This window comes from Ptychodera flava, chromosome 1 (assembly GCF_041260155.1).
Source record: "Ptychodera flava strain L36383 chromosome 1, AS_Pfla_20210202, whole genome shotgun sequence".
Lineage (NCBI taxonomy): Eukaryota > Metazoa > Hemichordata > Enteropneusta > Ptychoderidae > Ptychodera > Ptychodera flava.
The window spans coordinates 1,118,148-1,139,499 of NC_091928.1; the positions used below are offsets into that span (position 1 = coordinate 1,118,148).

Sequence of the window (21,352 nt, forward strand, 5' to 3'; positions counted from 1 at the left end):
TTTTGGTCAAAATGTTTGTTTCTCAAAAGTTACTCATCTGATAGCTTTGATATTTGGTATACAGGTTCCTGGGCTTTATCTTAATGTAATATATTGCAATTATGATGAAATCATACATTTTGTATTTTTGCAGCTAATTTTGCAATTTTTGGTCAGGCCATCCTGAAATGAGCTATCAAAGATATCTATCTTCTTCATCAATACATGTGTCACAATAAGTTATTCTCTACATAACACAGCAGAGCTCTGTCGACTGTTGGGTCGCTTGTTTTTTCAAAACCGCTGGTCAGACAGCTTTAAAATTTGGTTTACATGTCCCTAGGATGACCTTAGTGAGATAATTTCATACAGTCAGGAAATACTTAATTTTGTATCCATGTCTATAGTAGCTTCAGGGACTTTTGCCCTATGTTTTGAAGTGGTACCACTTTATACATGGTGTAGGCTTCTCAAACCTACCTTCCTTCTTGTTTTGCTCTAAGGAAGAAGCATACATCAAAAACGTATTGAATTCTCCGTTTCCTTACATCAGTGGACACTTTTGGTCACAATAATTTTCAATTGTGATTGAAAATTGAACAGTATATAGGTTGCCCACACAACCAATATGGCAACCAGCCCAATACCACCTGGCATGATGTCAACAGAAAGCATGCGATAAATTATGAATCTTGAAGCTGTCTAGTTTTAAACATTTGCACAACCAATCACAAAAGTCACTCGACCGTTGAACGTAATGTAGTGTCAAGAGTACATGGATTCACCATCGTTTTCCTCAACTCGGTCACATCGGTTGAAACCTTATGCACAAAGGGAATGGAAGTAAATGGTCTTAAAACACGAATTGAACCACAATAAAGTCGTATTTGGTATTCCTCCTATACCCGACCACCGTTGGCGAGATAGTAAAGCGGTAAGCCATCGACGCCCTTTTAAAATGGGCTGTACAACTGAAACTCCGGATTGTTAAATCATTTCGACGTCTAATTTGCATACTTCCGGATAATGATTATGTATTCAGCTTATGATTATGAAAACAGAGATTCTAGGGATTTCGCCTGCTAACTACCATTGCTCGGCCTTTGCATATCCACGCTCCTTTGGTTCGGGAGGAAAACAATCGACTGTGTTCAGGTACACGGCTAATGCCCTTGTAACCTAGGTTACAGAAGCTTTCGCCGTGTACAATTGTTGGATATATATATATATATATATATATATATATATATATATATATATATATATATATATATATAATATATATATATATATATTTGTCAATATTTTGTTCGTTTGATTATTTATTTATTTATTTATTTGTTTGTTTGTTTGTTTTCTGAGTACCCAGTGCTTTTAGTTCGAGAGACCCCAAATCCCCAAAACAGCATAGCTGAAACATGAAGATGTACGTTTATTTGAAATGGCTGGCGCACAATCCCCGCTAGCTAAGGACTTTGCCCACACAAAGCATTGAAAAATGTATTTGTATTTATTTATTTGATTATTTACTTCAAACAAACCTATATCTTCATCATATTTCGGCGATGTTGCTATAAAGCGGTATGTGTCCGTAAACAAGCAAACCAAATCGAGAAAACCTCGGAGACTGAACTCCCAATGGTTGCGCTGACACTAGAGATGTTCTGTATTTATTTTGAAGCGATAATCTGCTGCGAAAATGACCCTGAATTGTCAACTGTACCACCCTAATCCCTCCACAGGGACGGTGACTGTGTGTACGTACCTTTGACATGGACTATAATTTTGAGGGACTGTGATTAGAGTGGTAATGACAAGGAGAATCCAATGAGTTCACACCAATACTCACATCAATAATCACATCAATACCAACATATACTGTAGGACTATAAATGTTGTAGGAATGGCGGGAAAAAATATGTTCAAACTGTTATTTCTATGTACCTGCACTGACTCTAGGAACGGTAGCTCGGTAAAACCATCGACAGTAGAGGGAAAAACCGTGTATGGTAATACCGGACTGTAGTTTGTCGCTACTCTCTTTTGAAAAAGCAACATTTTTTTTTTGTATTTAAAAGTTTTTTTTACTTTGTATGTGACGTTTTTTTCGGCAGCTACTTTCAAAAGATATGACATCACTTCTGATATGTAATTGTGTACGGTAAAATGGATATGATCTAAGCTGCATGCAAATTAGCCACCATTCAAAATGTTTCACCAAGACGAAGTTCTGCCCCGGCTCCTTCCGCAAGTTGGTAAGGCTACTGCCCTGTCTGCCCCCTGATACAAACTCTAGGTTACTTTAAAGGAAACAAAAGATTCATTTATTTTTCAATAGTACAGTGATTGTTCTTGGTGTGTCAAAAGGCGACGAATAATTTGTCTGGGGGATTGCATTCCTCAGCTTAAAATATCTACGATATGTTTCCCCGTACTGACACAACTATTGAAACAATCATTTCGCAATGCGACGGGGACAGCTGACTTTAGCATGTTTAGAAGCCTAGCGCGACTGTATGCGATATGTCGAAAAGATATAAGAAAGTCAGCCATTGTCCAAGTAGATTTCAGAATTGTTACCTTAACGAAACTATATGGAAAGCTCTGACGACTGCCTCTGGTGGGAACTGGTGTATGGCGAAAGGACATTTATGAAAATCTGCATGTTGAAAGGAAAATTATTGTGTCATTCGATATTTTCTTTCTTCTTATTGAAAAATGTTCTCTTTCTTGTTCGCCCCCTAAAATATTAGCCTTCAAAAACGCCTCGGTGTGTACAATGCAACGTCATTGTTGATGAATAAATTTGTCTTGACGAATTCATTCAACCGTCACGTAAGACATTAATTCAATGAGATTCAAATAATAATTTATCCTTGAAGAAATCTACCTTTAGGCTCATCAAATTGATACCAACACGTAAAACAACCGTCTACAACACTAGATTTACAGAGAGTTTGACACAGATGTAGAAAAGATATAAAATGGCAGGCTACCGCCTGAACCGCATAGCGCATCCTGATGGGAATAATAATATTCTCTGGTTTCCTTTTATTCCAGAGTGATAATGGCTTGTTAAAGAGTTTTGCCAAGGACCGATTACTTTTTCTGTTATATTCACAACTCGGGAAAGATTGTTTCTGTTTTTAACAGTTACATTACCGTACCATAGGTCATGATTGTTAAAAGGTAGAAAACTCTCAATAAGAGATTTGCACACAAAGTTGAAAAAGTCTAGATGACATCAAATGATTTAAGCTTTCTCAGGATGTGTAATATATTTTGGTTTCCTTTTTACAGTATAATCAGCGTTCACGTCAAAACAAAGATTTTCATCAAAATGAGATCGAAAATACTAAATACTTACAATAACTTAAACACGTATGCTGCTAATTGTCATGAGAATAAAACTGCCACTTATTTCGTGGCCGACCACCAGTGTCTTTTCAACAATTATTTCTGAAAGCCTATATCTACTCCACTTCTATAAAACATTGAGGTGGCCATTTCCTTCATGTTTAAAGTTTTGATATTACTGAACATTCACGTCTTCTACACATACAAACTTTTTCGGACATAGAATAAAAAATAGTTTTACAAACAAACTTAAAATGATGGACAATACACCAAAATTTACAACTTATGGGAAGCATGGTGAAGGGTATATGCCCCTATCATTTTCCTGTGAGAAAACGGTGACGCCCTGCAAAGCCGATCGATAGGATCTCTGTGTGACCACAGAGGTGTATCTAATCCTTTAACCAACGTTGATTAATATTCAGTCTCATTTCGGTAGACCCTTTTGGCTTATCCAATGAATGGAATGTGTAATTGCTCTTGGAGTCTACATTTTACCTCCATGGTTTGAAGCAGCTCGTTTCTATAGACTGTAATTGAAGTAACTAATAAACGAAACAGATAATACCCTATTATGATAGAATACACATATATTTTAATAATTTAAACGTATTTAGCACAATTAATGAAAACAGTAACTGCTATTGTAGAGAATACCTATCTTTTGACCGTCCTTTAAGAAAAATGTTTCCTAATTTGAGTGCAGGGTTTTAACATAGACAGTAGACAGACTACTGTTTATGGTTTCAACGAAAATGTGTTCTTGTAATGCAAATTACAGTTAAGCCGTGCTGCAGACAATAACAATGTTAAATACATGCTAATTTCAGAAGAAATTCACACCTTTTAATTAAGTGTCAACGTGATGCAACTCGTTCGATAGGTTACATATTTGGGTCAACCGGGGGTTCCACCATAGACAATTGTACTGTCTATGGTTCCACGTTTTAAAAGAATTCGTTGCTCCACTACGAAACACACTTACCAAGTTGATTGTGGAATACCTATACGTTAGAAATTGTCTTCTAGTTGAGGAGTCACGTGACATTGAAGATGATTCTGTGGTTGATGTTCAGTGTTCTAATTAACGTAACAAGATTGTCTTGCGCCATTCCGATACAATCCGTAACTGTGGTAAGACTTTATAATTCCCGTCACTTTCCATATTATGGATTTTAAGAGAAAACAACTTTAAAAGTAGAACGTAAGTGTGTGACAAATTGCGGCTTTTCATTTTTCAACATTTCATGAAGAACGTTTGCCTTGACAAATCAGTCCTGCTGATTACTTTCCGTCGCTTTTCGTCTGGAAATTAACCTTCCAATTATTGTGATCAGTCGATATCTCAATACTAAACACTTCTACTTGTAGAAAACTTTACATAGTTGGACCCGTTCCTTATCTACCCCATGGAGGGACAGTGTGTGCACGTCGCAACGTGCAAACAATTTGAATTGTATTACATATTTGCTTACACCATTCACAGGCAAAGTCTGTGGTGCATGGTAAAATAAAAAACTTTAGTTTAATTTTACCGCGTACACTGTATTGGAACAGGTACAAACACTGTATTGGAGACAGGTAGAAGATCATGTGCACGGTCCCTGTGCCCTGTGGTTGCATTTCGCTAATACAACGCCTACTAGACTGAGCTTCTATGTAGACTAACAGATAGTCCAGGTCCCTGCGAACAGATAACTTAATATCAATTGTTGTGCCAGGGAGCTTCCTATACAGGACTGTATGATTATATCGTCGGAGGGCCAAGGGGTGTGAAGAATTTAGAGGTGGCTAATTTTCATAAGAGGGCATGTTAACACGTTTGGATATACTTCTAAAATTATTCTAACGTGGGTTATGAATTACCCGTAGAGGAAAATGTCTGGGAAAATTACTACAGAGGCAAGTTTAGCAGCGAGCGATCTTTAGTCAATGTCTGCACTGTTGGCGCGTGGAGTATTCAGTATAACCTTCAATGTATATGCCTTCGAGAACAAGCGTCGATGATTCGAATATGTTGACTGAGTCACCATAATTCTATTAATTCAGTTCGTATATAGACCCCTGTACTTCAAGCATTTGATAACATCAAGTCAATCTGATCGGAACAATGACATTTCGTTGAAAGAAATGGTAAACGAAAACGTAACATTTTTCCTCATTCTGTAGGTCACCATGCATCTTAAAATATTTTCATCCGTTGTCGGTTTATTTTTATTTATTTAATTTTATTTTATTAAACCTTGTTTGACGAGGGTAGCCTGGTAAGCTTCGGTAAAGATGCTTATCTTCCCCAAGGCCCTCAGATGAACATACAAACTGATACAAGGCAGAACAACATGAAACACGACAAACAAAGGTAGCACAATACAAAGTGCAGGAAAAAATGGCCAGGAGTGAACCTGCACACAAGAGAAAATAAATACACAATTTCACTAGACGACAAAAACAATTTCACAAGAAAAGAAAAACTCACAAACATAAAAGTGGCCAGGAGTGAAAATCTATTAACTCTTGAAATCTATTAACTCTTTGCCCCGTCTTTTTCAATCGATTTTTCCTCTTCAATGTCCTCTCTTGATTCGACCGACAAAATAAGTTGACCTTCCATGTTGGAGGGCCCTCCTCTAATTTACACGCTTTTCGAAAGAAGCTTGAACAAGCTATGCCCGAACTTGCTGTAAATATAAACGTTCGACAACAGTGCCATGGGCCAGTGTCATTGAAAATATTTCACACACAAAATGGTCTTGGCACAAGATGTAAAACAGCCCCGGGAAAACAGCCCTTTTTAATGCCACTACGTAGGCCAATTAAGAGTAGTAATTGTATGTGAAGGATTTTTATTTCATTTTGACACGAAAAATTTATGTCGAAAAAAGTTTCATTTGGTCTACGATCTCGGTCTACAATGTGGTCAAGTATTTAGAAATGGCGATGAACGTCTGTAATCGCTGAGGTGCCTATCTTCGTGCTGAAACTGAACTTAAACAGAATGTTGATCCATCCAACGATGCTACTGCTGCCTCGATCCATTTAAAAGGGTAAACAAAAACAAAATAAAACAAAACAACTTGTGTTGAATTTTTTTAGGGTACTGAGGGGGATCCGAAAAAAAAAATTCAATCGTGATTCCTCTGGCTCCCCATCATTATTTGTGAACGCAGCCTTAGGCCTAAAAAGCTTGCAGCCTAACTGCACTCTCACTGTTACTAATGACATAACCTTCCAAGACGCTGCACCGTACCAATCCCAGATGTCCAGAGAACTTTCAATGCGCATGCGCACAAACTTTAAAACGCACCTGTCGCCGTGTTGTCGCCGTGCAATCGCCGCGCCGCTCTCTCACTCCTATGATCCCATTCGATCCCCCATCGTCACGTTGTTCGCGGAGTCAAACGTAGAGAGTCTCAGTTCAGTGCAGTCTTAGGTTCGACGAAGGTTCGACTAGATGGAGTGTACGGTTGAGCAACACTACACATACTCATAGTATGTGTATGACTTCAGTAACTCTCTTCAACTATGTCCTTCTGCTTAGAGCTCTGCCATTCAAAGTTGCACTGTTTGAGTGTTTTCCCCGTGCAGTGTTTGCTGCCTGTTGCACCTCGTACCACTACACTACGAGCAGCTGCTGAGTCAGTAATCGACTTCTGGAACTATCGACTGACACTTTAATTTATGTAAGTTGGTTGGGAATGACAGCTAGGACAACAGCACGTTATTACAGACATGTTACGACTGTCCTAAACCCAAGCCCTACGAGTATGGCGCGATCGAGTGTCCTGCTTAGTGGGAGGCTGCGTAGCCAAAGCCGGACACTTTCGCCCACAGTCCCTTGGTGGGCTATTCAGCTCTGGGACTATTCGCCCTATAGACGAGTGTACAGAAGCGAGAAACAACCCAAACAAAGGGTTGTTTCTCGCTTCTGTCACAGTCGTTTGGTGGGCTATTCAGCTCTGGGATTATTCGCCCCATAGACGAGTGTACAGAAGCGAGGGGCTATTCAGCTCTGGGACTATTCGCCCCATAGACGAGTGTACAGAAGCGAGAAACACCTAAAGTCTGGAAACAGAATGGCTATAAAAACCACGCCATGTCACATTCCGTGTCCGATTTCTCTGTGAAAATTAGCAACTTCATCTATCATGTAACCGTCGATCGTTCCCTATCATTCTCAAAATTCATACCTAGTACCGTTGCTTCAAAAACGCTCGTTTTGTGTGATTTTCGGCCGAATTCGACGGACACATCACTAAAACATAAGCGTGAGCAACATTCTGGATGTTGGGCACCTCCACTTTACTGACGTTAGCGCCGCGTACCCATGAGGGGTGACTGGAAGGTTGTTCATGCCTTATGTTTTGGCGAGGTGTCTCCTGAACTCGGCCGAAAATCACACGAAAATTCATACCTGATACTTCATCTGCTTACAAAATGCTCATTTGGTGTGATTTTCGGCCGAGTTAGAGAGACACCTCGCCAAAACATAAGCGTGAGCAACATTCCAGTCATCCCTCATGGATAGGCGGCGCCAACATCAGTAAAGTGGAGGTACCCAAGAGGTGACCGGAATGTTGCTCACGCTTATGTTTTGACGATGTGTCCGTCGAATTCGGCCGAAAATCACGCGAAACGAGCGTTTTTGAAGCAAATTAAGTACCAGGTATGAATTTTGAGAATGATAGGGAATGATCGACGGTTACATGATAGATGAAGTTGCTAATTTTCACAGTGAAATCGGACACGGAATGTGACATGGCGTGGTTTTTATAGCCATTCTGTTTCCAGACTTCAGGTGTTTCTCGCTTCTGTACACTCGTCTATGGGGTGAATAGTCCCAGAGCTGAATAGCCCACCAAGGGACTGTGCTTTCGCCGTACTCGTAGGGCTATCCTTGACCCTGCGTATAGACTTGGAACGCGATGATTTGTCTTCTGTTTTCATGTGAAATGCATGAGTGGGGTGCAGGGATCCGACAAAAACTAACTCACTACTACGCAGACTCAAAGGTAACTTGAATCGCTGGGAAACCTCTGGCCTGGGTTGCCAAATTCCAAATAGGTTTGTATTAAATAGGAGAGATACAAGAGAAACTATCAAAATGATTTTATTTTTTTGAAAATTCACGGACGTGAACCAAGCTTAGTCTACCCTGCGTACGTTGTTGTGAGTTCCCGGCGTTCCATTTTTCACGAATTTTGTTTGATAATACATTGTTTGACATGTTGAAAGATAGTGAATGAAAGGGTGATATGCATACATTCGACCCTGGTTTTAGAGACGAAAATGAATTAATGGTCATGACCATAAAGTCAATTTGGTGATAGTTTCCAGGGAAGTACCTAGCGGACTATACCATTATTTTTTAAGGGGTGCCCAAAAAGTGCGACGGGCTGAACCACATGTTGGACGACATGTTGTCTAGTTCAATAAGTATGTTTTCTGAACGCTCTTAATTAAGTTCAACAATGTACTAGTTCCGTAAATCCTACATGGGAACGGGTTATTTAAAGTCGTTAGAACTTTCTTGTGTTCATGCACATTGAACTACGTATTGTAGATTTACTCAACTTAGTTAAAACTACACTAACAAGTGCTACTGTAATCATGGTAATAAAATGTGTAAAGAAAGTTGCCAAAATGAATAGGTATTGTTCCTGGCAAAAAGGCGTTCTGCTCTACTAAATAGGTATAGAATATGTGAAGTGGGGTGTCAAAATGGCAACAGACATTAGAAGACAATAAAATTTGCATGGAGTGAATATGTCCTTCACATATTCAGAATGAATATGGGAAAGATTTCAAGAGATGGTCATTGGTCTCTTTGCCTTCAGCGATAATGGTATTCTTGCAGTAACTGATTAGAAAGAAACAAAACTTTCCTATGACCTTTTTTCAATCCTCCAAAAGAGATATACAATTAAAACAACAACTACTGCCACAAGGGAACTACTGCTAATTCCCACCCTTTCATTAACACGTGTATTCAGCCCTTCACAAGTGTCAGCCACCCCTAAAAATAATGGTACAGCCCACTGGGTACTTCAGTAGCAGCGTGCTTTACAAGGTCCGGCCCTATAACTGGGCATCGTATCCAGGGCTAGACTGTCTGGGTCCTCAGCGATTTAGTGTAATCAGTATATCTGAATGAATTATTAATAATAATTGTAATTTCAATATTGACACAAATTTAGTGACTTGCAGCTACAGTAGGATTTTGAATCGACAGAAAGTAACACCGACTCTGATAGTTGACATATATGGTACTTAAATTGGCCTTTGCAATGATGAAATTATTGAATGTTAATACTTGATATTGAGGTCAATGTAAAGGGAGAATTGACACTGTCACTGACTGATAGCCTACAGTTTTCACTTTCTTTTCGAAAGGTGCAATGAATGGAATTTGTTTCTGTCTTTGAGACATTGTTGGACATAGTACGTCTAAAGGACAAATGGATAAACTCTAAACGTGATGTATTTTTGCCATTTATGGTCAGTGAAGTAAATTGATCAACAACAACAACAACAACAACAATCACCATGGTGTTTTTTATCTTCCTTACAGCTGATCATCGTTGCGAGTGTACATGTTAATTATTTATGTGTGATTTTGATGTTCACGAAGTACATCATTTGAACTTAAGATGTTTCTGTAAATGAAAATAGTTTGATGAAACCATGAAGAAAACAGCTAAGGTGTAAACATGGTTGCTTTTTACTCAGGGGGACAGTTGGCATGTAGACCCTGCTGATGAAAATGATGTAAACTTTGAAGGTGATATGGTACTGACGCCAGAGCAGCTGAAGGAAATTGAGTTGGCTAAGTCATGGACTTTGATAGATGAACATGGCAGACATCGTCAGAAGCGTAAAGCTGTCAACAGTATAGCACTATTATGGCCAAATGCTGAAGTTCCGTATACAATTGATTTGTCAATTGGTGAGTGAACATCCATGTATGTGCATCTTCTTGTGTCCTTTTGTATTTCAATGGCTTTCAATGATTTTGGTGCACAGTCCTTACTGCACACAAATACTGGAATAGATTTGTAGTGAATACACTACAAGAAAGAGAGTACTCTATGTCTTGTGCCACATAATTTGTACCAGTATTCTATGTTACTTGGTACCACATCCAGTATTCTATGTTACTTGGTACCACATCCAGTATTCTATGTTACTTGGTACCACATCCAGTATTCTATGTTACTTGGTACCACATCCAGTATTCTATGTTACTTGGTACCACATCCAGTATTCTATGTTACTTGGTACCACATCCAGTATTCTATGTTACTTGGTACCACATCCAGTATTCTATGTTACTTGGTACCACATCCAGTATTCTATGTTACTTGGTACCACATCCAGTATTCTATGTTACTTGGTACCACATCCAGTATTCTATGTTACTTGGTACCACATCCAGTATTCTATGTTACTTGGTACCACATCCAGTATTCTATGTTACTTGGTACCACATCCAGTATTCTATGTTACTTGGTACCACATCCAGTATTCTATGTTACTTGACAATGGTACCACATCCAGTATTCTATGTTACTTGGTACCACATCCAGTATTCTATGTTACTTGGTACCACATCCAGTATTCTATGTTACTTGGTACCACACCCAGTATTCTATGTTCAGGATTTGTTTTAAAGTAATGTACTTGATGTTACAATGACAACTTAAAATTAAGTTAAAATTAGTATGCCTCTAATACTGATATATTTGCAGAACAAGTTGTTCCATTACAGAGAAAAGTTGATGCTGTAGGGACAGTGTTATGTCAATTTGTTAGACGTCAACTATATCATTTAATAACGAGGTGATTTAGTTCAGCATTTTGAAATGTAGTGTCAGCAAAACTTACAGCCCTGCTTAAATGAAAAGTTTTTCTTAGGCTGCCAGTACATCAAGCTATTATTGGTAAATTTACAAAAATGATATACGATTATAATTGAAACACACGCACAAAGTGATGAAACTTTTGATAAATGAATTGTATAAGGGGATAGCTTGAGGAAATACATATGAAAGTTTAAAACGTTTTACGCCAGTACAACAATAAATTTTACCCACGTTATTCTTTTTTGCTTTATCGGTCATTGGTTTTGTGAAAGATTGATTTTCTATACATTTTTGTGTTATTAACTCAAAAATTTTAATAATTTATTGCTTCTGTGCCTTCAGATTAGTCCTTGTGAATACAGTAGTGTACTACATAGTAGTGTACATTTCTGCCAAAGTGATGTATCAAACTTTGGTGATGGAAGCGAATTTTACTATTGAAATTTGTATTTTCCGGCACTATAACATTCGTTATGCCAGTTGATTTGATTTCAGTATTTGTATCATATTTGTGTTTACATTTCAGATTCTAGCACAGCAGGATCTCACATTAGTGTCGTTAAGATTGACTACTTTGTGTCAGTGCAGCACCGGTGCTGGCCCCGGGCTGACATAAAATAACCAATATGGACATGCTGCATCGGCCTAGGGCCGATGTAGTTTGGTCCCGGCAAGAAGGGGGTTCAGAGCCGATGCAAAATTTGGGCCGACGCAAATTCACCTGTGTGGACACGTTGTGTTGGCCTTGGTCCCAGTTGACCAGGCCTCTGCCATGGATCGAAGTTGAACTGGTCACCATTCACACAAAACAAACATTGTCTGAAACTAAAGTTTACACTTATCAAAAAATTTCAACCCAGTCTTTATCATCCCATGTATGCAGAACTATATCTTCCCGCCAACTTTTGCTCCGCAAGAGAGACCATGTCATTCGATTCACCGTGCACGTAAGAGATGCATTGGTACACTAGGGGTTGTATATATACCCCACGCTCATCCAATAAATAGTGAAGACCTCTCCGATGATTAAAAGGGCGAGTGTTGGTCATATTTGCCCTTCTTGTACGTAAAAATGCAGGAAAGTCATGAACAGTAGGTAGAAACAGAGTGCCATTATTCAAATGCGGCATTTTGAACTTTGACAGGTGAGGTCACAAAGGACTGTAAATTTACGTCAGCCCTAATTCTGGTAACAGTAAGTGTGGATAAGTGCAGATGCGGCCCAAAGATATTCCCAAAAGGACAATTTATTTTGTGTCGGCCCAAATTTCAGTTGGATTGCAAATGTGAACGAAGTAATTATATTTGTGTTTACATTTCAGATTCCAGCACAAGGATACTTATCAGACAAGCCATATCTCACTGGCAGAATCTCACATGTTTGCAATTTCAAGAATATGCCCAGAATTCTAACATTCCTTCAGGTCATGTTCGATTCTTTAAAGGAAGTGGGTAAGTAAGGGAATAATTGTAAAGACTGACTTATCAATGATACTACCACTCATGTGTCATGCAATGGTCAATGCTGATTCCAGTATTGCCACTAGCTGTACCTGCACAGCTATTACTGTCATCTCATTTTGCACTGTCAATGAAAGTTCCTCTGTAGTATGAAACTAAAGTAAGAAACCTTGGAATTTCTTTTCCAAGTGCTGTTGATTAGTTGATTACATCAATATTTGGATTAAAGAAACAAAACTGAAAGACTTTTATATCAAGAACAGTCGATTTCTTTTCAACAGCTCATGTTTATGTCAACAGTGGGTCTGTGTATGACTCTGTAATTGTGAGGATGGATCAAGCACAATTGAGAGAAAAACAGCATGGTTTCATAACATGGCAATTAGAATCTAACATATCAAAATAGCTTTGGATTTAAAGGATATATGCTGCCCATGGCAAAAGCAATTATGTTGGTTTATACAATTTAAGGAAGAACATAGGAAAAGAAGCTTGTCTGTGTACATTATGCCATAGCATTATTACACTAAATGTGTCTAGTACATCTCTACATTGTGCCATAGCATATACTCAATGTGTCTACATGTCTATATTATGCCATGGCATGTATTTACAGTATATCTTTACACTGTACCATGTGGCATACACCATCAAACAATTGGTGATGATTGACAGTAGATGGGGAAAATGGTCGCATCTCTGTTGCAAATATCAAAGGGAAATACAAATTTTTACTTTGCATATTAAACAAACTTCCCTGATTAGAGTGATATGTCCAGATACACTGCATCAAATTTGATGAAATGTGGTACAGATGTTGATCTCTAAGTACTGTAATACTATGTATAGACATCAAGAAATTCTATGTCAATTCATTGCGAATTTGCATATTTGATGAACTTTCATAATTAGTATGATATGTCTAGAAATGTTGCATCAAATTTGATGAAACGTGGTAAGGATGTTTATCCTCCAAAAGTATAGTGGCATGCCGAAATGGTAGCATTATCATGTCAATTAACTGCTGATTATTGCATATACCGGTATTATGAATTTTGGTAATTAAGGCTGATATTCCCAGAAAATTTCTTAGTTACCTTGAATGATAACGATTATTTGACCTGCTTTGATGTCTAATGCCAAGAAATGGTTCATCAAATTTCATGAAACTTGGTACAGCTGTTATGCTCTTTTATGAATGAATGCTTTATTTCACCAGATGCTTCACAGTATGTACAATAATGAAAATTATCAGAAAACTGTGTATTACTGAAATTGTACAAAGTCAAAGAAAAGAAAAGAACATTGCAATATTGTAAAATCTGGTGGGGGCCATGAAAATAGTCTAAAAGGACTAGTCGTGTTCATGGCCCGTGAGTATACTAATAACTATTCGGTACAAGCTTAAGTGTGATGGAGGATAGAAACAAACACAGATTTAATGTAAATTCAGTAAGTGATGTTTCAATGCAGACTTGAAAACTTGTCTACTTGACAATTGTTTGAGATAGTCAGGCAGCGAATTCCAGTGTTTCACAGCTGCATACCTAATGTTATGTTGTGAAATTGTCAAATTTGAGCCTGGAATACGAAAATTTTCAACTTGTGTTGGATACGAGTGCTTTGGAATCTCAATCTCTCATTGCTTCAACAGTGAATAATGACCTTGGAAATTTTTAATTTGCATAATTAATGAAATTTCCTGATTTGTGATATGTCCAGAAACGCTACATCAAATTTGATGAAACATGTTATAGATGTTGATCGCACAGTGCTGTAATACAATTCAGTGACACTTAGCTAATTTGCATAGATAATGAATTTTTGTTTTTAGGGTGAATGTCCAGAAGCACTGCATCAAATATTATATAATATTGTACAAGTGATGATGAATCTGTCAGTGTTATAACAGAATGAAAAATGTTTGGCAACATCCTGTCGACTAATTACCACTTGAATCATGTAATGACCTTTTGTAATTAGGGTGGCAGCCCAGATTGGTTATATGTTTTCATCACCATGGAGCTCATTCTCAGCCATTAAGCCTCATTTATATCACAGTATTTCTAATCACTGGCCCAGTTAATGAACATGACTCTATCCCTGCTCTCCAAGGACCTGTAATCAAATTACTAATTAACTAGTGGGGACAGTATCATCAATGATGACTTGTTTGTCACTTTTTCTATGAGCTTCAACTCAAAAATAAGCTTTTGTGAGTACTAAGTTGGAGTTGATTACCCTACTGAATTAATGCTCTGGGCATTTATTAAGCTCCAGGTGTGCATCTGACAATTTACCCATTTTTTGAATAAATGCCCTGGGTCCATTATCAGAAAGCTCTGGTAATATTGATCATAACAATTTCATTAAGTTCCAAAGTTGTGGCAAAAAATTCACAAACAACTGATATATATATAGTGAAACACGAGAGTCTTTTCAGTTCATATCTGGTTCTGTATATGTTAAGGAATTGACATTGAACCACAAAATATGGAAACTAAATTCAAATGGTTTTCTCTTTGCGTTGTCTTTTAGATGTTGGTCAAATTTAGGAAGACTGATATCAAACAGTGCACAACTAATATCTATTGGGTTTGGATGTGAGTATGTAAGTATTGTTTACAACTGTTGCATTTACATGTAAAATCACCATTCTCAATTACACACACTGTGTTTGTATTTTGAGGAAGTTACATTACAAAGCATTGTTTACTGAAAGAGGTTCTCAAGCCATCGCCAGCAGACCAGACCAGAAGTTGACATGTAAATTAGTCTGTAACGTCCCTAGTTCTGTCACTTGTGGTTAGATATGCCAATAGCCATGCAAATGATGGGCATGCATGTTTATAATTGTGCAGATTTGCTGTAGCTTACCATGTGCATTTGTTTTGATTTTAGTAACGCTCAATTTTTGTAACACCCATGAACACCTCTGAATTCCTGATTGTCTTTCTATGGAATTATAGTGTTACTTGAAAAATGCACATTCCTCGGCGATATTATAGCTAATTTGCTTGCTTCATTTATTCAAATAAAAGAGTGACAAAAATTTATATCCATCCTGTGATCAGTGACACTTTATAATTTAGTCTTGCATAAAGTGCATGTAACTTCAGAGATCGTTCACCCTTCCTTGTTTTTCGTCCTCAAAGTTTTATATCATAGGCACCCAAGTCAATTTCTTTTGACACATTTTATTATTCAACCCTTATGTTGTATTTAATCTTGCATTTTAATTATTGATGCATGGGCAACTTCAGTTTTACTTAAAGCCGCACTTTTCAATCCCAGGTTCTCGCATTAGTGGAGTTCTCCTCTCAGTCTAACACTGGCCAGTACAATGTTTGATTTCTATAACATTAATTACACAAACTGATCTCAACCTTTTGTCACCTTTTGCTAATCCTGCAAACAGAGTTTATACAAGCGTTTGATTGACAGTCGGTTCAAATCACCAACAGTCATTGACTCTCCACCACCAACGCTTGCATTTCCCCCCAAATCGTCTTCCAGTCGCTTTACAATTTTAATATAACCATAGCGTTTGGTCGGCAGCAGCTTCACGCTGACCACTTGGCAGTCTGTCTACGTTTTTGCGGCCGGAGAAAACTAAAAATTGGCATTTTCTGGAGCGTGTGCCCGGCTGTTGCCTGTTTGGTGTCCACTTACATGATGAATGCCGCCATAGCTTCGCGTCCTTTTAAAGGGAGGCTCCGCCTCTCTACATTGATTAAATGATGGTACATTGTTTTGAGTAATGGTCGCAAATACAGTCAATTCTGCTTATCCTAGTTTTAGTTTGAGGATCTGACTTGACATTCTTTTTCAGTTTGGAATTATTGTACATGAAATTGGACATGCGATTGGTTTTACACATGAGCACCGGCGCCCAGACCGAGATCGGTATATAACAGTCCACTATGAAAATATTACTCCACGTAGACGTGTTCATTTTGAAAAGTATTCTGTCGGTGCTGTTGATGATATGGATATACCCTATGATTTGGAATCTGTTATGCACTATGGTGCCTATGTGAGTATACCATATCTATCATGTATCATCAATACTATACAATGCCCATTGCCACACTATTAACAGGTGCCGAGAACGGGTCAAATGCATCGAAGTGTGACACCCATGATAGCAGCCATTCCAGCCAGCTCAGTGCAGTGCGCGATGGGTTGCCCCTTCTCTACCTGTCATTGGCAGCGCGCAGCACACAAGAGGGAGAATCGCGCAATGAATGAAACACTGGTTATGATCGTGTTCCATGCAGGTTTTTGATACCATTTTAAGACATTCCTAAGAAGCTTTCGTTTAGGTTGTTAAAGCAAGTTCAGTTCTATTTACTCGGTGACAAAAATGTCCGAGCAGATGATGTAAATACGTTTGAAGTATTTTATTCCTATACCATATACGTAAGTACAAAATATACATGAACGAGTTACAACAATGTACAGTGTACTCACTCCACATTTTACCTAATCTGAGCTGCTAAAGTTGGCATATTTGACGTCTAAGGATGTGTAATTCTTGCAGATAAACTGACTTGTATGGCTACTATATCCCCTTTGCATGCATAGATGTCATACAGCCTCAGCTGCTTGCTCTATGCTTTGAGCTGTTATAACTTGATTGAGCTCTGATTCGAACACTGGTGTGCGCGAGTATTGGTGGGCCTCATAACTTTTGCAAAGGGATGAGGTAATATTACAAAACATGAAAAAAACACTAATTTTACACACTCCAGCCTATGTTTTATATCTACAGCCATACTAAACTTTAAGATAAACATTCTTCAAATTGTAGAAACCTGTGTTGGCACTGAAATACGTAAAATGTACGTCGTTTTATCTAAAAGTGTACCTTAACTGCTGCTTTGAAGTGGCATGGCCCAACAACAGAATATCATCAACCAGTGATACGATTGCTATCACACCTTAGCAACCAACTTTTTTATGAGTCACAGCAAGGAGCAAGCAAGGTTGATTTCTGTCAATTTCGTCGCAAATTTCAGAACATCTTCATGAAAGCAGTCATGAACAGAGTAATGCATGTATGATGAAGGGTTTATTTCAAGAAGTTTGGTCAATACCGTGTCGTATTCTAGTGATGTATCTGCATTTTGACTAGTTACTGCGCAATTAATCAAAATACGGACACATCACTCAATTATGACGTGGTGTGGCTCACAGTTCATGTAATAACCCCTAATTGCAATCATTAGTGGTGCATAGAAATGTGAGCATATCATATTGGCTATTAAATCATATCAGTGTATTGGTATATGTATTCAGATGTTAGAGAGATCTGTAACCCATCTGGCAAAGAGACCAATTACAATGCATGTGTTGAGACACTTTGACTGACAACATGTACTGGTATTTCAACCTTTACATCTTGTAACTTTGTACAACTTACTGTGTCACCTACATTTCCAGATAGTGCAAAATACTTTGTAATCAAGACATATCTTACATGAATTTTCGTAGAAAACTATTTTGTCATTTGCAGGCATTTTCTAGAGGTGGAGGAGTCACCATAACAACCAAAGATCCTCTTCAACAGTCAAAGATTGGTCAGCGCAATGGTCTAAGCTTCCTGGATGCAATGTTGGCAAATCAGCTTTATAATTGTAATGGTAAATTATATTAGTACTAGATCTTTGTCTTTTCTCCCATTTTTGTGGCATTAATCTTATATCCTATGTTTCAACGACTTGTCAATGTACTGTGTAATTCTAGAATATCATAAAAGAAATTGTGCCTTTCAGTTGATATATGGCAAGCTGTGCAGAAGCTTTGATATGAATATTTATGAAATAGTAACATTACAGCATCATAATTTTACTGCAGTGTTCAAATTGTGTAATATCAAATCTGTAATATATTCTTGTCAAAAAAGTTGGTAAGAAACTAGTACTGATAGACCTTGGTCATGAATTACTAGTGTTACGTCAGAAAAAACAGTGAAGTCAGAAATTGTCTTTAAAAATAAAATTTATGAAAAAAATGTAAAACTAATCACTAAGTCAAGGGATAAAGTACAAACTTTAAAAGTTTACAGGTTACTTATTTCAGCTGGGACGGCACAAAGCTCCAGAGATGAGTCAGACAGACCGATGAATGAGAAGTCCTTTGGGGAGCCGTCATTATTTACAGCGTGGGGGGTGGTCGAGAAGTTTCATCGGACACTCTAAAACTTCAAGTGACACCCCCATCCCGCCAACCACAATGAATTTGAGTTTGTGTGTGCCTATATCCACTGCTCAGTTGCAATGTGGGGCTCTTTCTTCACAGTTTCAGTAGATAAAGACAGTTTCCTCGCACAGAGATAGAAAAGTTTATTTTGCGTGAGTTTAAACAAGGCTCAGGTGTGCCACCAAAACGATGTAGGGGCATGCTCGAAAACGAAGATTGACAAAAATTTTAGGTTCAAATCGGCTGTTTTCAGTTGGAAAATCTCACTCAATGAAACTGATGTAGAGCTATGGTAGTCAGCAGGGCTGTCATGGGAGGCATCATAGCCAGTAATATACAGCCCTGTCATTCAGATCTGTCACTGTAAAAGAGAATTCTAATTCCTAAAAAGATGAAAACTTGGAAAATATAAAATCGGTTGCAACTCAAAAACTCAAACAAATTTGAAAACTGCTGAATGAACTGTATAGAGTAAATATTGTATTTGAAGTATTATTGAAGATACGACTTTGTTCAACTGAATATGTTATAGTTTCAAACAAATAGGCAACAGACAGCTGAGTTGTCAATGGCTTTGAAGCTAGATATATTATGTGGTTGGCTGGAGAAGCAATAGTATTATAGAAATAACGGATGACACGCTGACCATTAACGTTTATTTATGGGCAAGGGTGAGAGGAAAGCCAAAAATTAAAGGGAGAGGCTTGCCGAGCCCGTTAACTTGGCTTTCCTCTCGCTCGAACCCATAAATACATGTTAATGGTGAGCGCAGAGTCTGTTCATATTTCAGTGAATCCCGAAAAACCGTCAAAATTTACAAAAATTTCTGTGCAAACGACAACAGGGCCCCAGAACCTGTCAGTGAGTAGTGCGCGCGCTGCAAAAATCTAGCAAATCCAGAGATTTTTTCGAAGAAAGCGTCTGAACTTGGCCCACAAATGTTCCATTTTATTTTTTGGTTGATTATGATCTTTGCACAAATCACAGTTTTTGTTTAAGCCGTAAAGTTATAACGTTACTATGTTTACTACATTATTCATATTCACGGGCATAAAAACAAACCATTACTGTGTGTTAGTGGGCAATCACGTGGTTCAGCTCGACCAATTAAAATGCAATGGACAGGGCATGGTAATATAATAATAGAAAATATCAGGGTCCTGCTATGATTTATTCAATTGTTAGTGGCGGCAGCCTTTTAGCTCAGCTGTGTCTTTGGCAAAGCTAGAAAGTACTGTAATAATATACTTGCTGAGAAAAATACTTGTATGGGAAAAGATCTAGAAGTTGGTCAGGCTTTCTAATTAAATATTTTATTATGTTTATGCATAGATATAATGACACTTAATTTTCATAGCAGGTTATATGAACATTTATATTGATTTGATTTTATTTCAGAGGGTTGCCCTGCCAAGTTGTGTCTGAATGGAAGTTATGTTGGTCCTGACTGCCAGTGTGTGTGTCCACATTTGAATTCAAGTTGTGAAAGTCAAGAAAATCTACCAAAACCAAGTAAGCCATTCTTACAAAAAACTTTAGCAACAACATCATCAACAACATGAATAATGATAATAATAATAAATAGTGTTGATCGCGATTTTGGGTTTGTTACTAAATAGCTGCACGCGCGCGACTTCCGGACAAATATGCTGAAATTCGGACAAAGTTTGTCATTGTATGCACGGCAGTTGTTGCAGCTTGTAGTTTCAGTCATCCATTCACAGGAATAAGTGTGGCGCTAAATAGCTGTTCTAACACTCGCAGGTTTTATTTTCGTCGTTCATGCGGAAAATAAGGATAAATATTTTATTTATGCATATTAATGAGAGAGAACAGTGACATCATTTGCGATCAGCTCTATTGTCACAATATTTTAGTCCCCACCTGACAAAGTCCAGAAGGTGACTTATAGTTTTAGTTCCGTCCATCTGTGCACGTGCATCTACCGGTATGTGTCCATGGGCCAATATTTTCTATATAGAAAAGAAAGGAGGGCAGTGTCAATGTCAAAGCTTCACCCATGTGTACTCAATTGAATTCCAATTTGTTGTGTGCCTGTCATGAAAGATGTTGCTGAATTTATAGGTAGATTTAGAAATGTTTCTGAGTCTAGTGTTCTGCCCCATGCCATAATATGCTTTTGACATAACAGTGTGCATTGAGACAAGGTCTAATATGCTTGTGACATCACAGTGTGCATTGAGACAAGGTCTAATATGCTTGTGACATCACAGTGTGCATTGAGACAAGGTCTAATATGCTTGTGACATCACAGTGTGCATTGAGACAAGGTCTAATATGCTTTTGACATAACAGTGTGCATTGAGACAAGGTCTAATATGCTACCACCTGTAAATCCCATATCTAAGAACCTAACCTAAGAACAGGCTGGGACATGTCACATTTCCGTGAATTTTTATTAGCTCCGCTGTCAGCGACGCGGAGCTTATCAAATAGGTTGATTTTCCGTCGTCGTCCGTCGTCGTCGTCCG

General features: G+C 38.0%; 1 protein-coding gene across 2 annotated transcripts in view; it reads left to right on the top strand.

Moving 5' to 3' along the window:
• The first annotated feature begins 4,267 nt into the window (after positions 1-4,267).
• The window catches only part of LOC139115989 (protein SpAN-like), a 48,372-nt gene continuing 31,287 nt past the window's right edge, over positions 4,268-21,352 (top strand). Inside the window, exons 1-7 of one of the 2 annotated variants that reach the window (XM_070678510.1) lie at positions 4,268-4,470; positions 10,063-10,279; positions 12,518-12,647; positions 15,195-15,267; positions 16,489-16,692; positions 18,175-18,301; positions 20,259-20,372. In XM_070678510.1, coding sequence (XP_070534611.1) covers positions 4,390-4,470; positions 10,063-10,279; positions 12,518-12,647; positions 15,195-15,267; positions 16,489-16,692; positions 18,175-18,301; positions 20,259-20,372 — 946 coding nt within the window. In that variant the 5' untranslated portion in view covers positions 4,268-4,389. Of the gene's footprint in view, positions 4,471-6,697; positions 7,017-10,062; positions 10,280-12,517; positions 12,648-15,194; positions 15,268-16,488; positions 16,693-18,174; positions 18,302-20,258; positions 20,373-21,352 lie in introns of those variants that run through there. The other variant, XM_070678582.1, reaches the window with a different exon arrangement.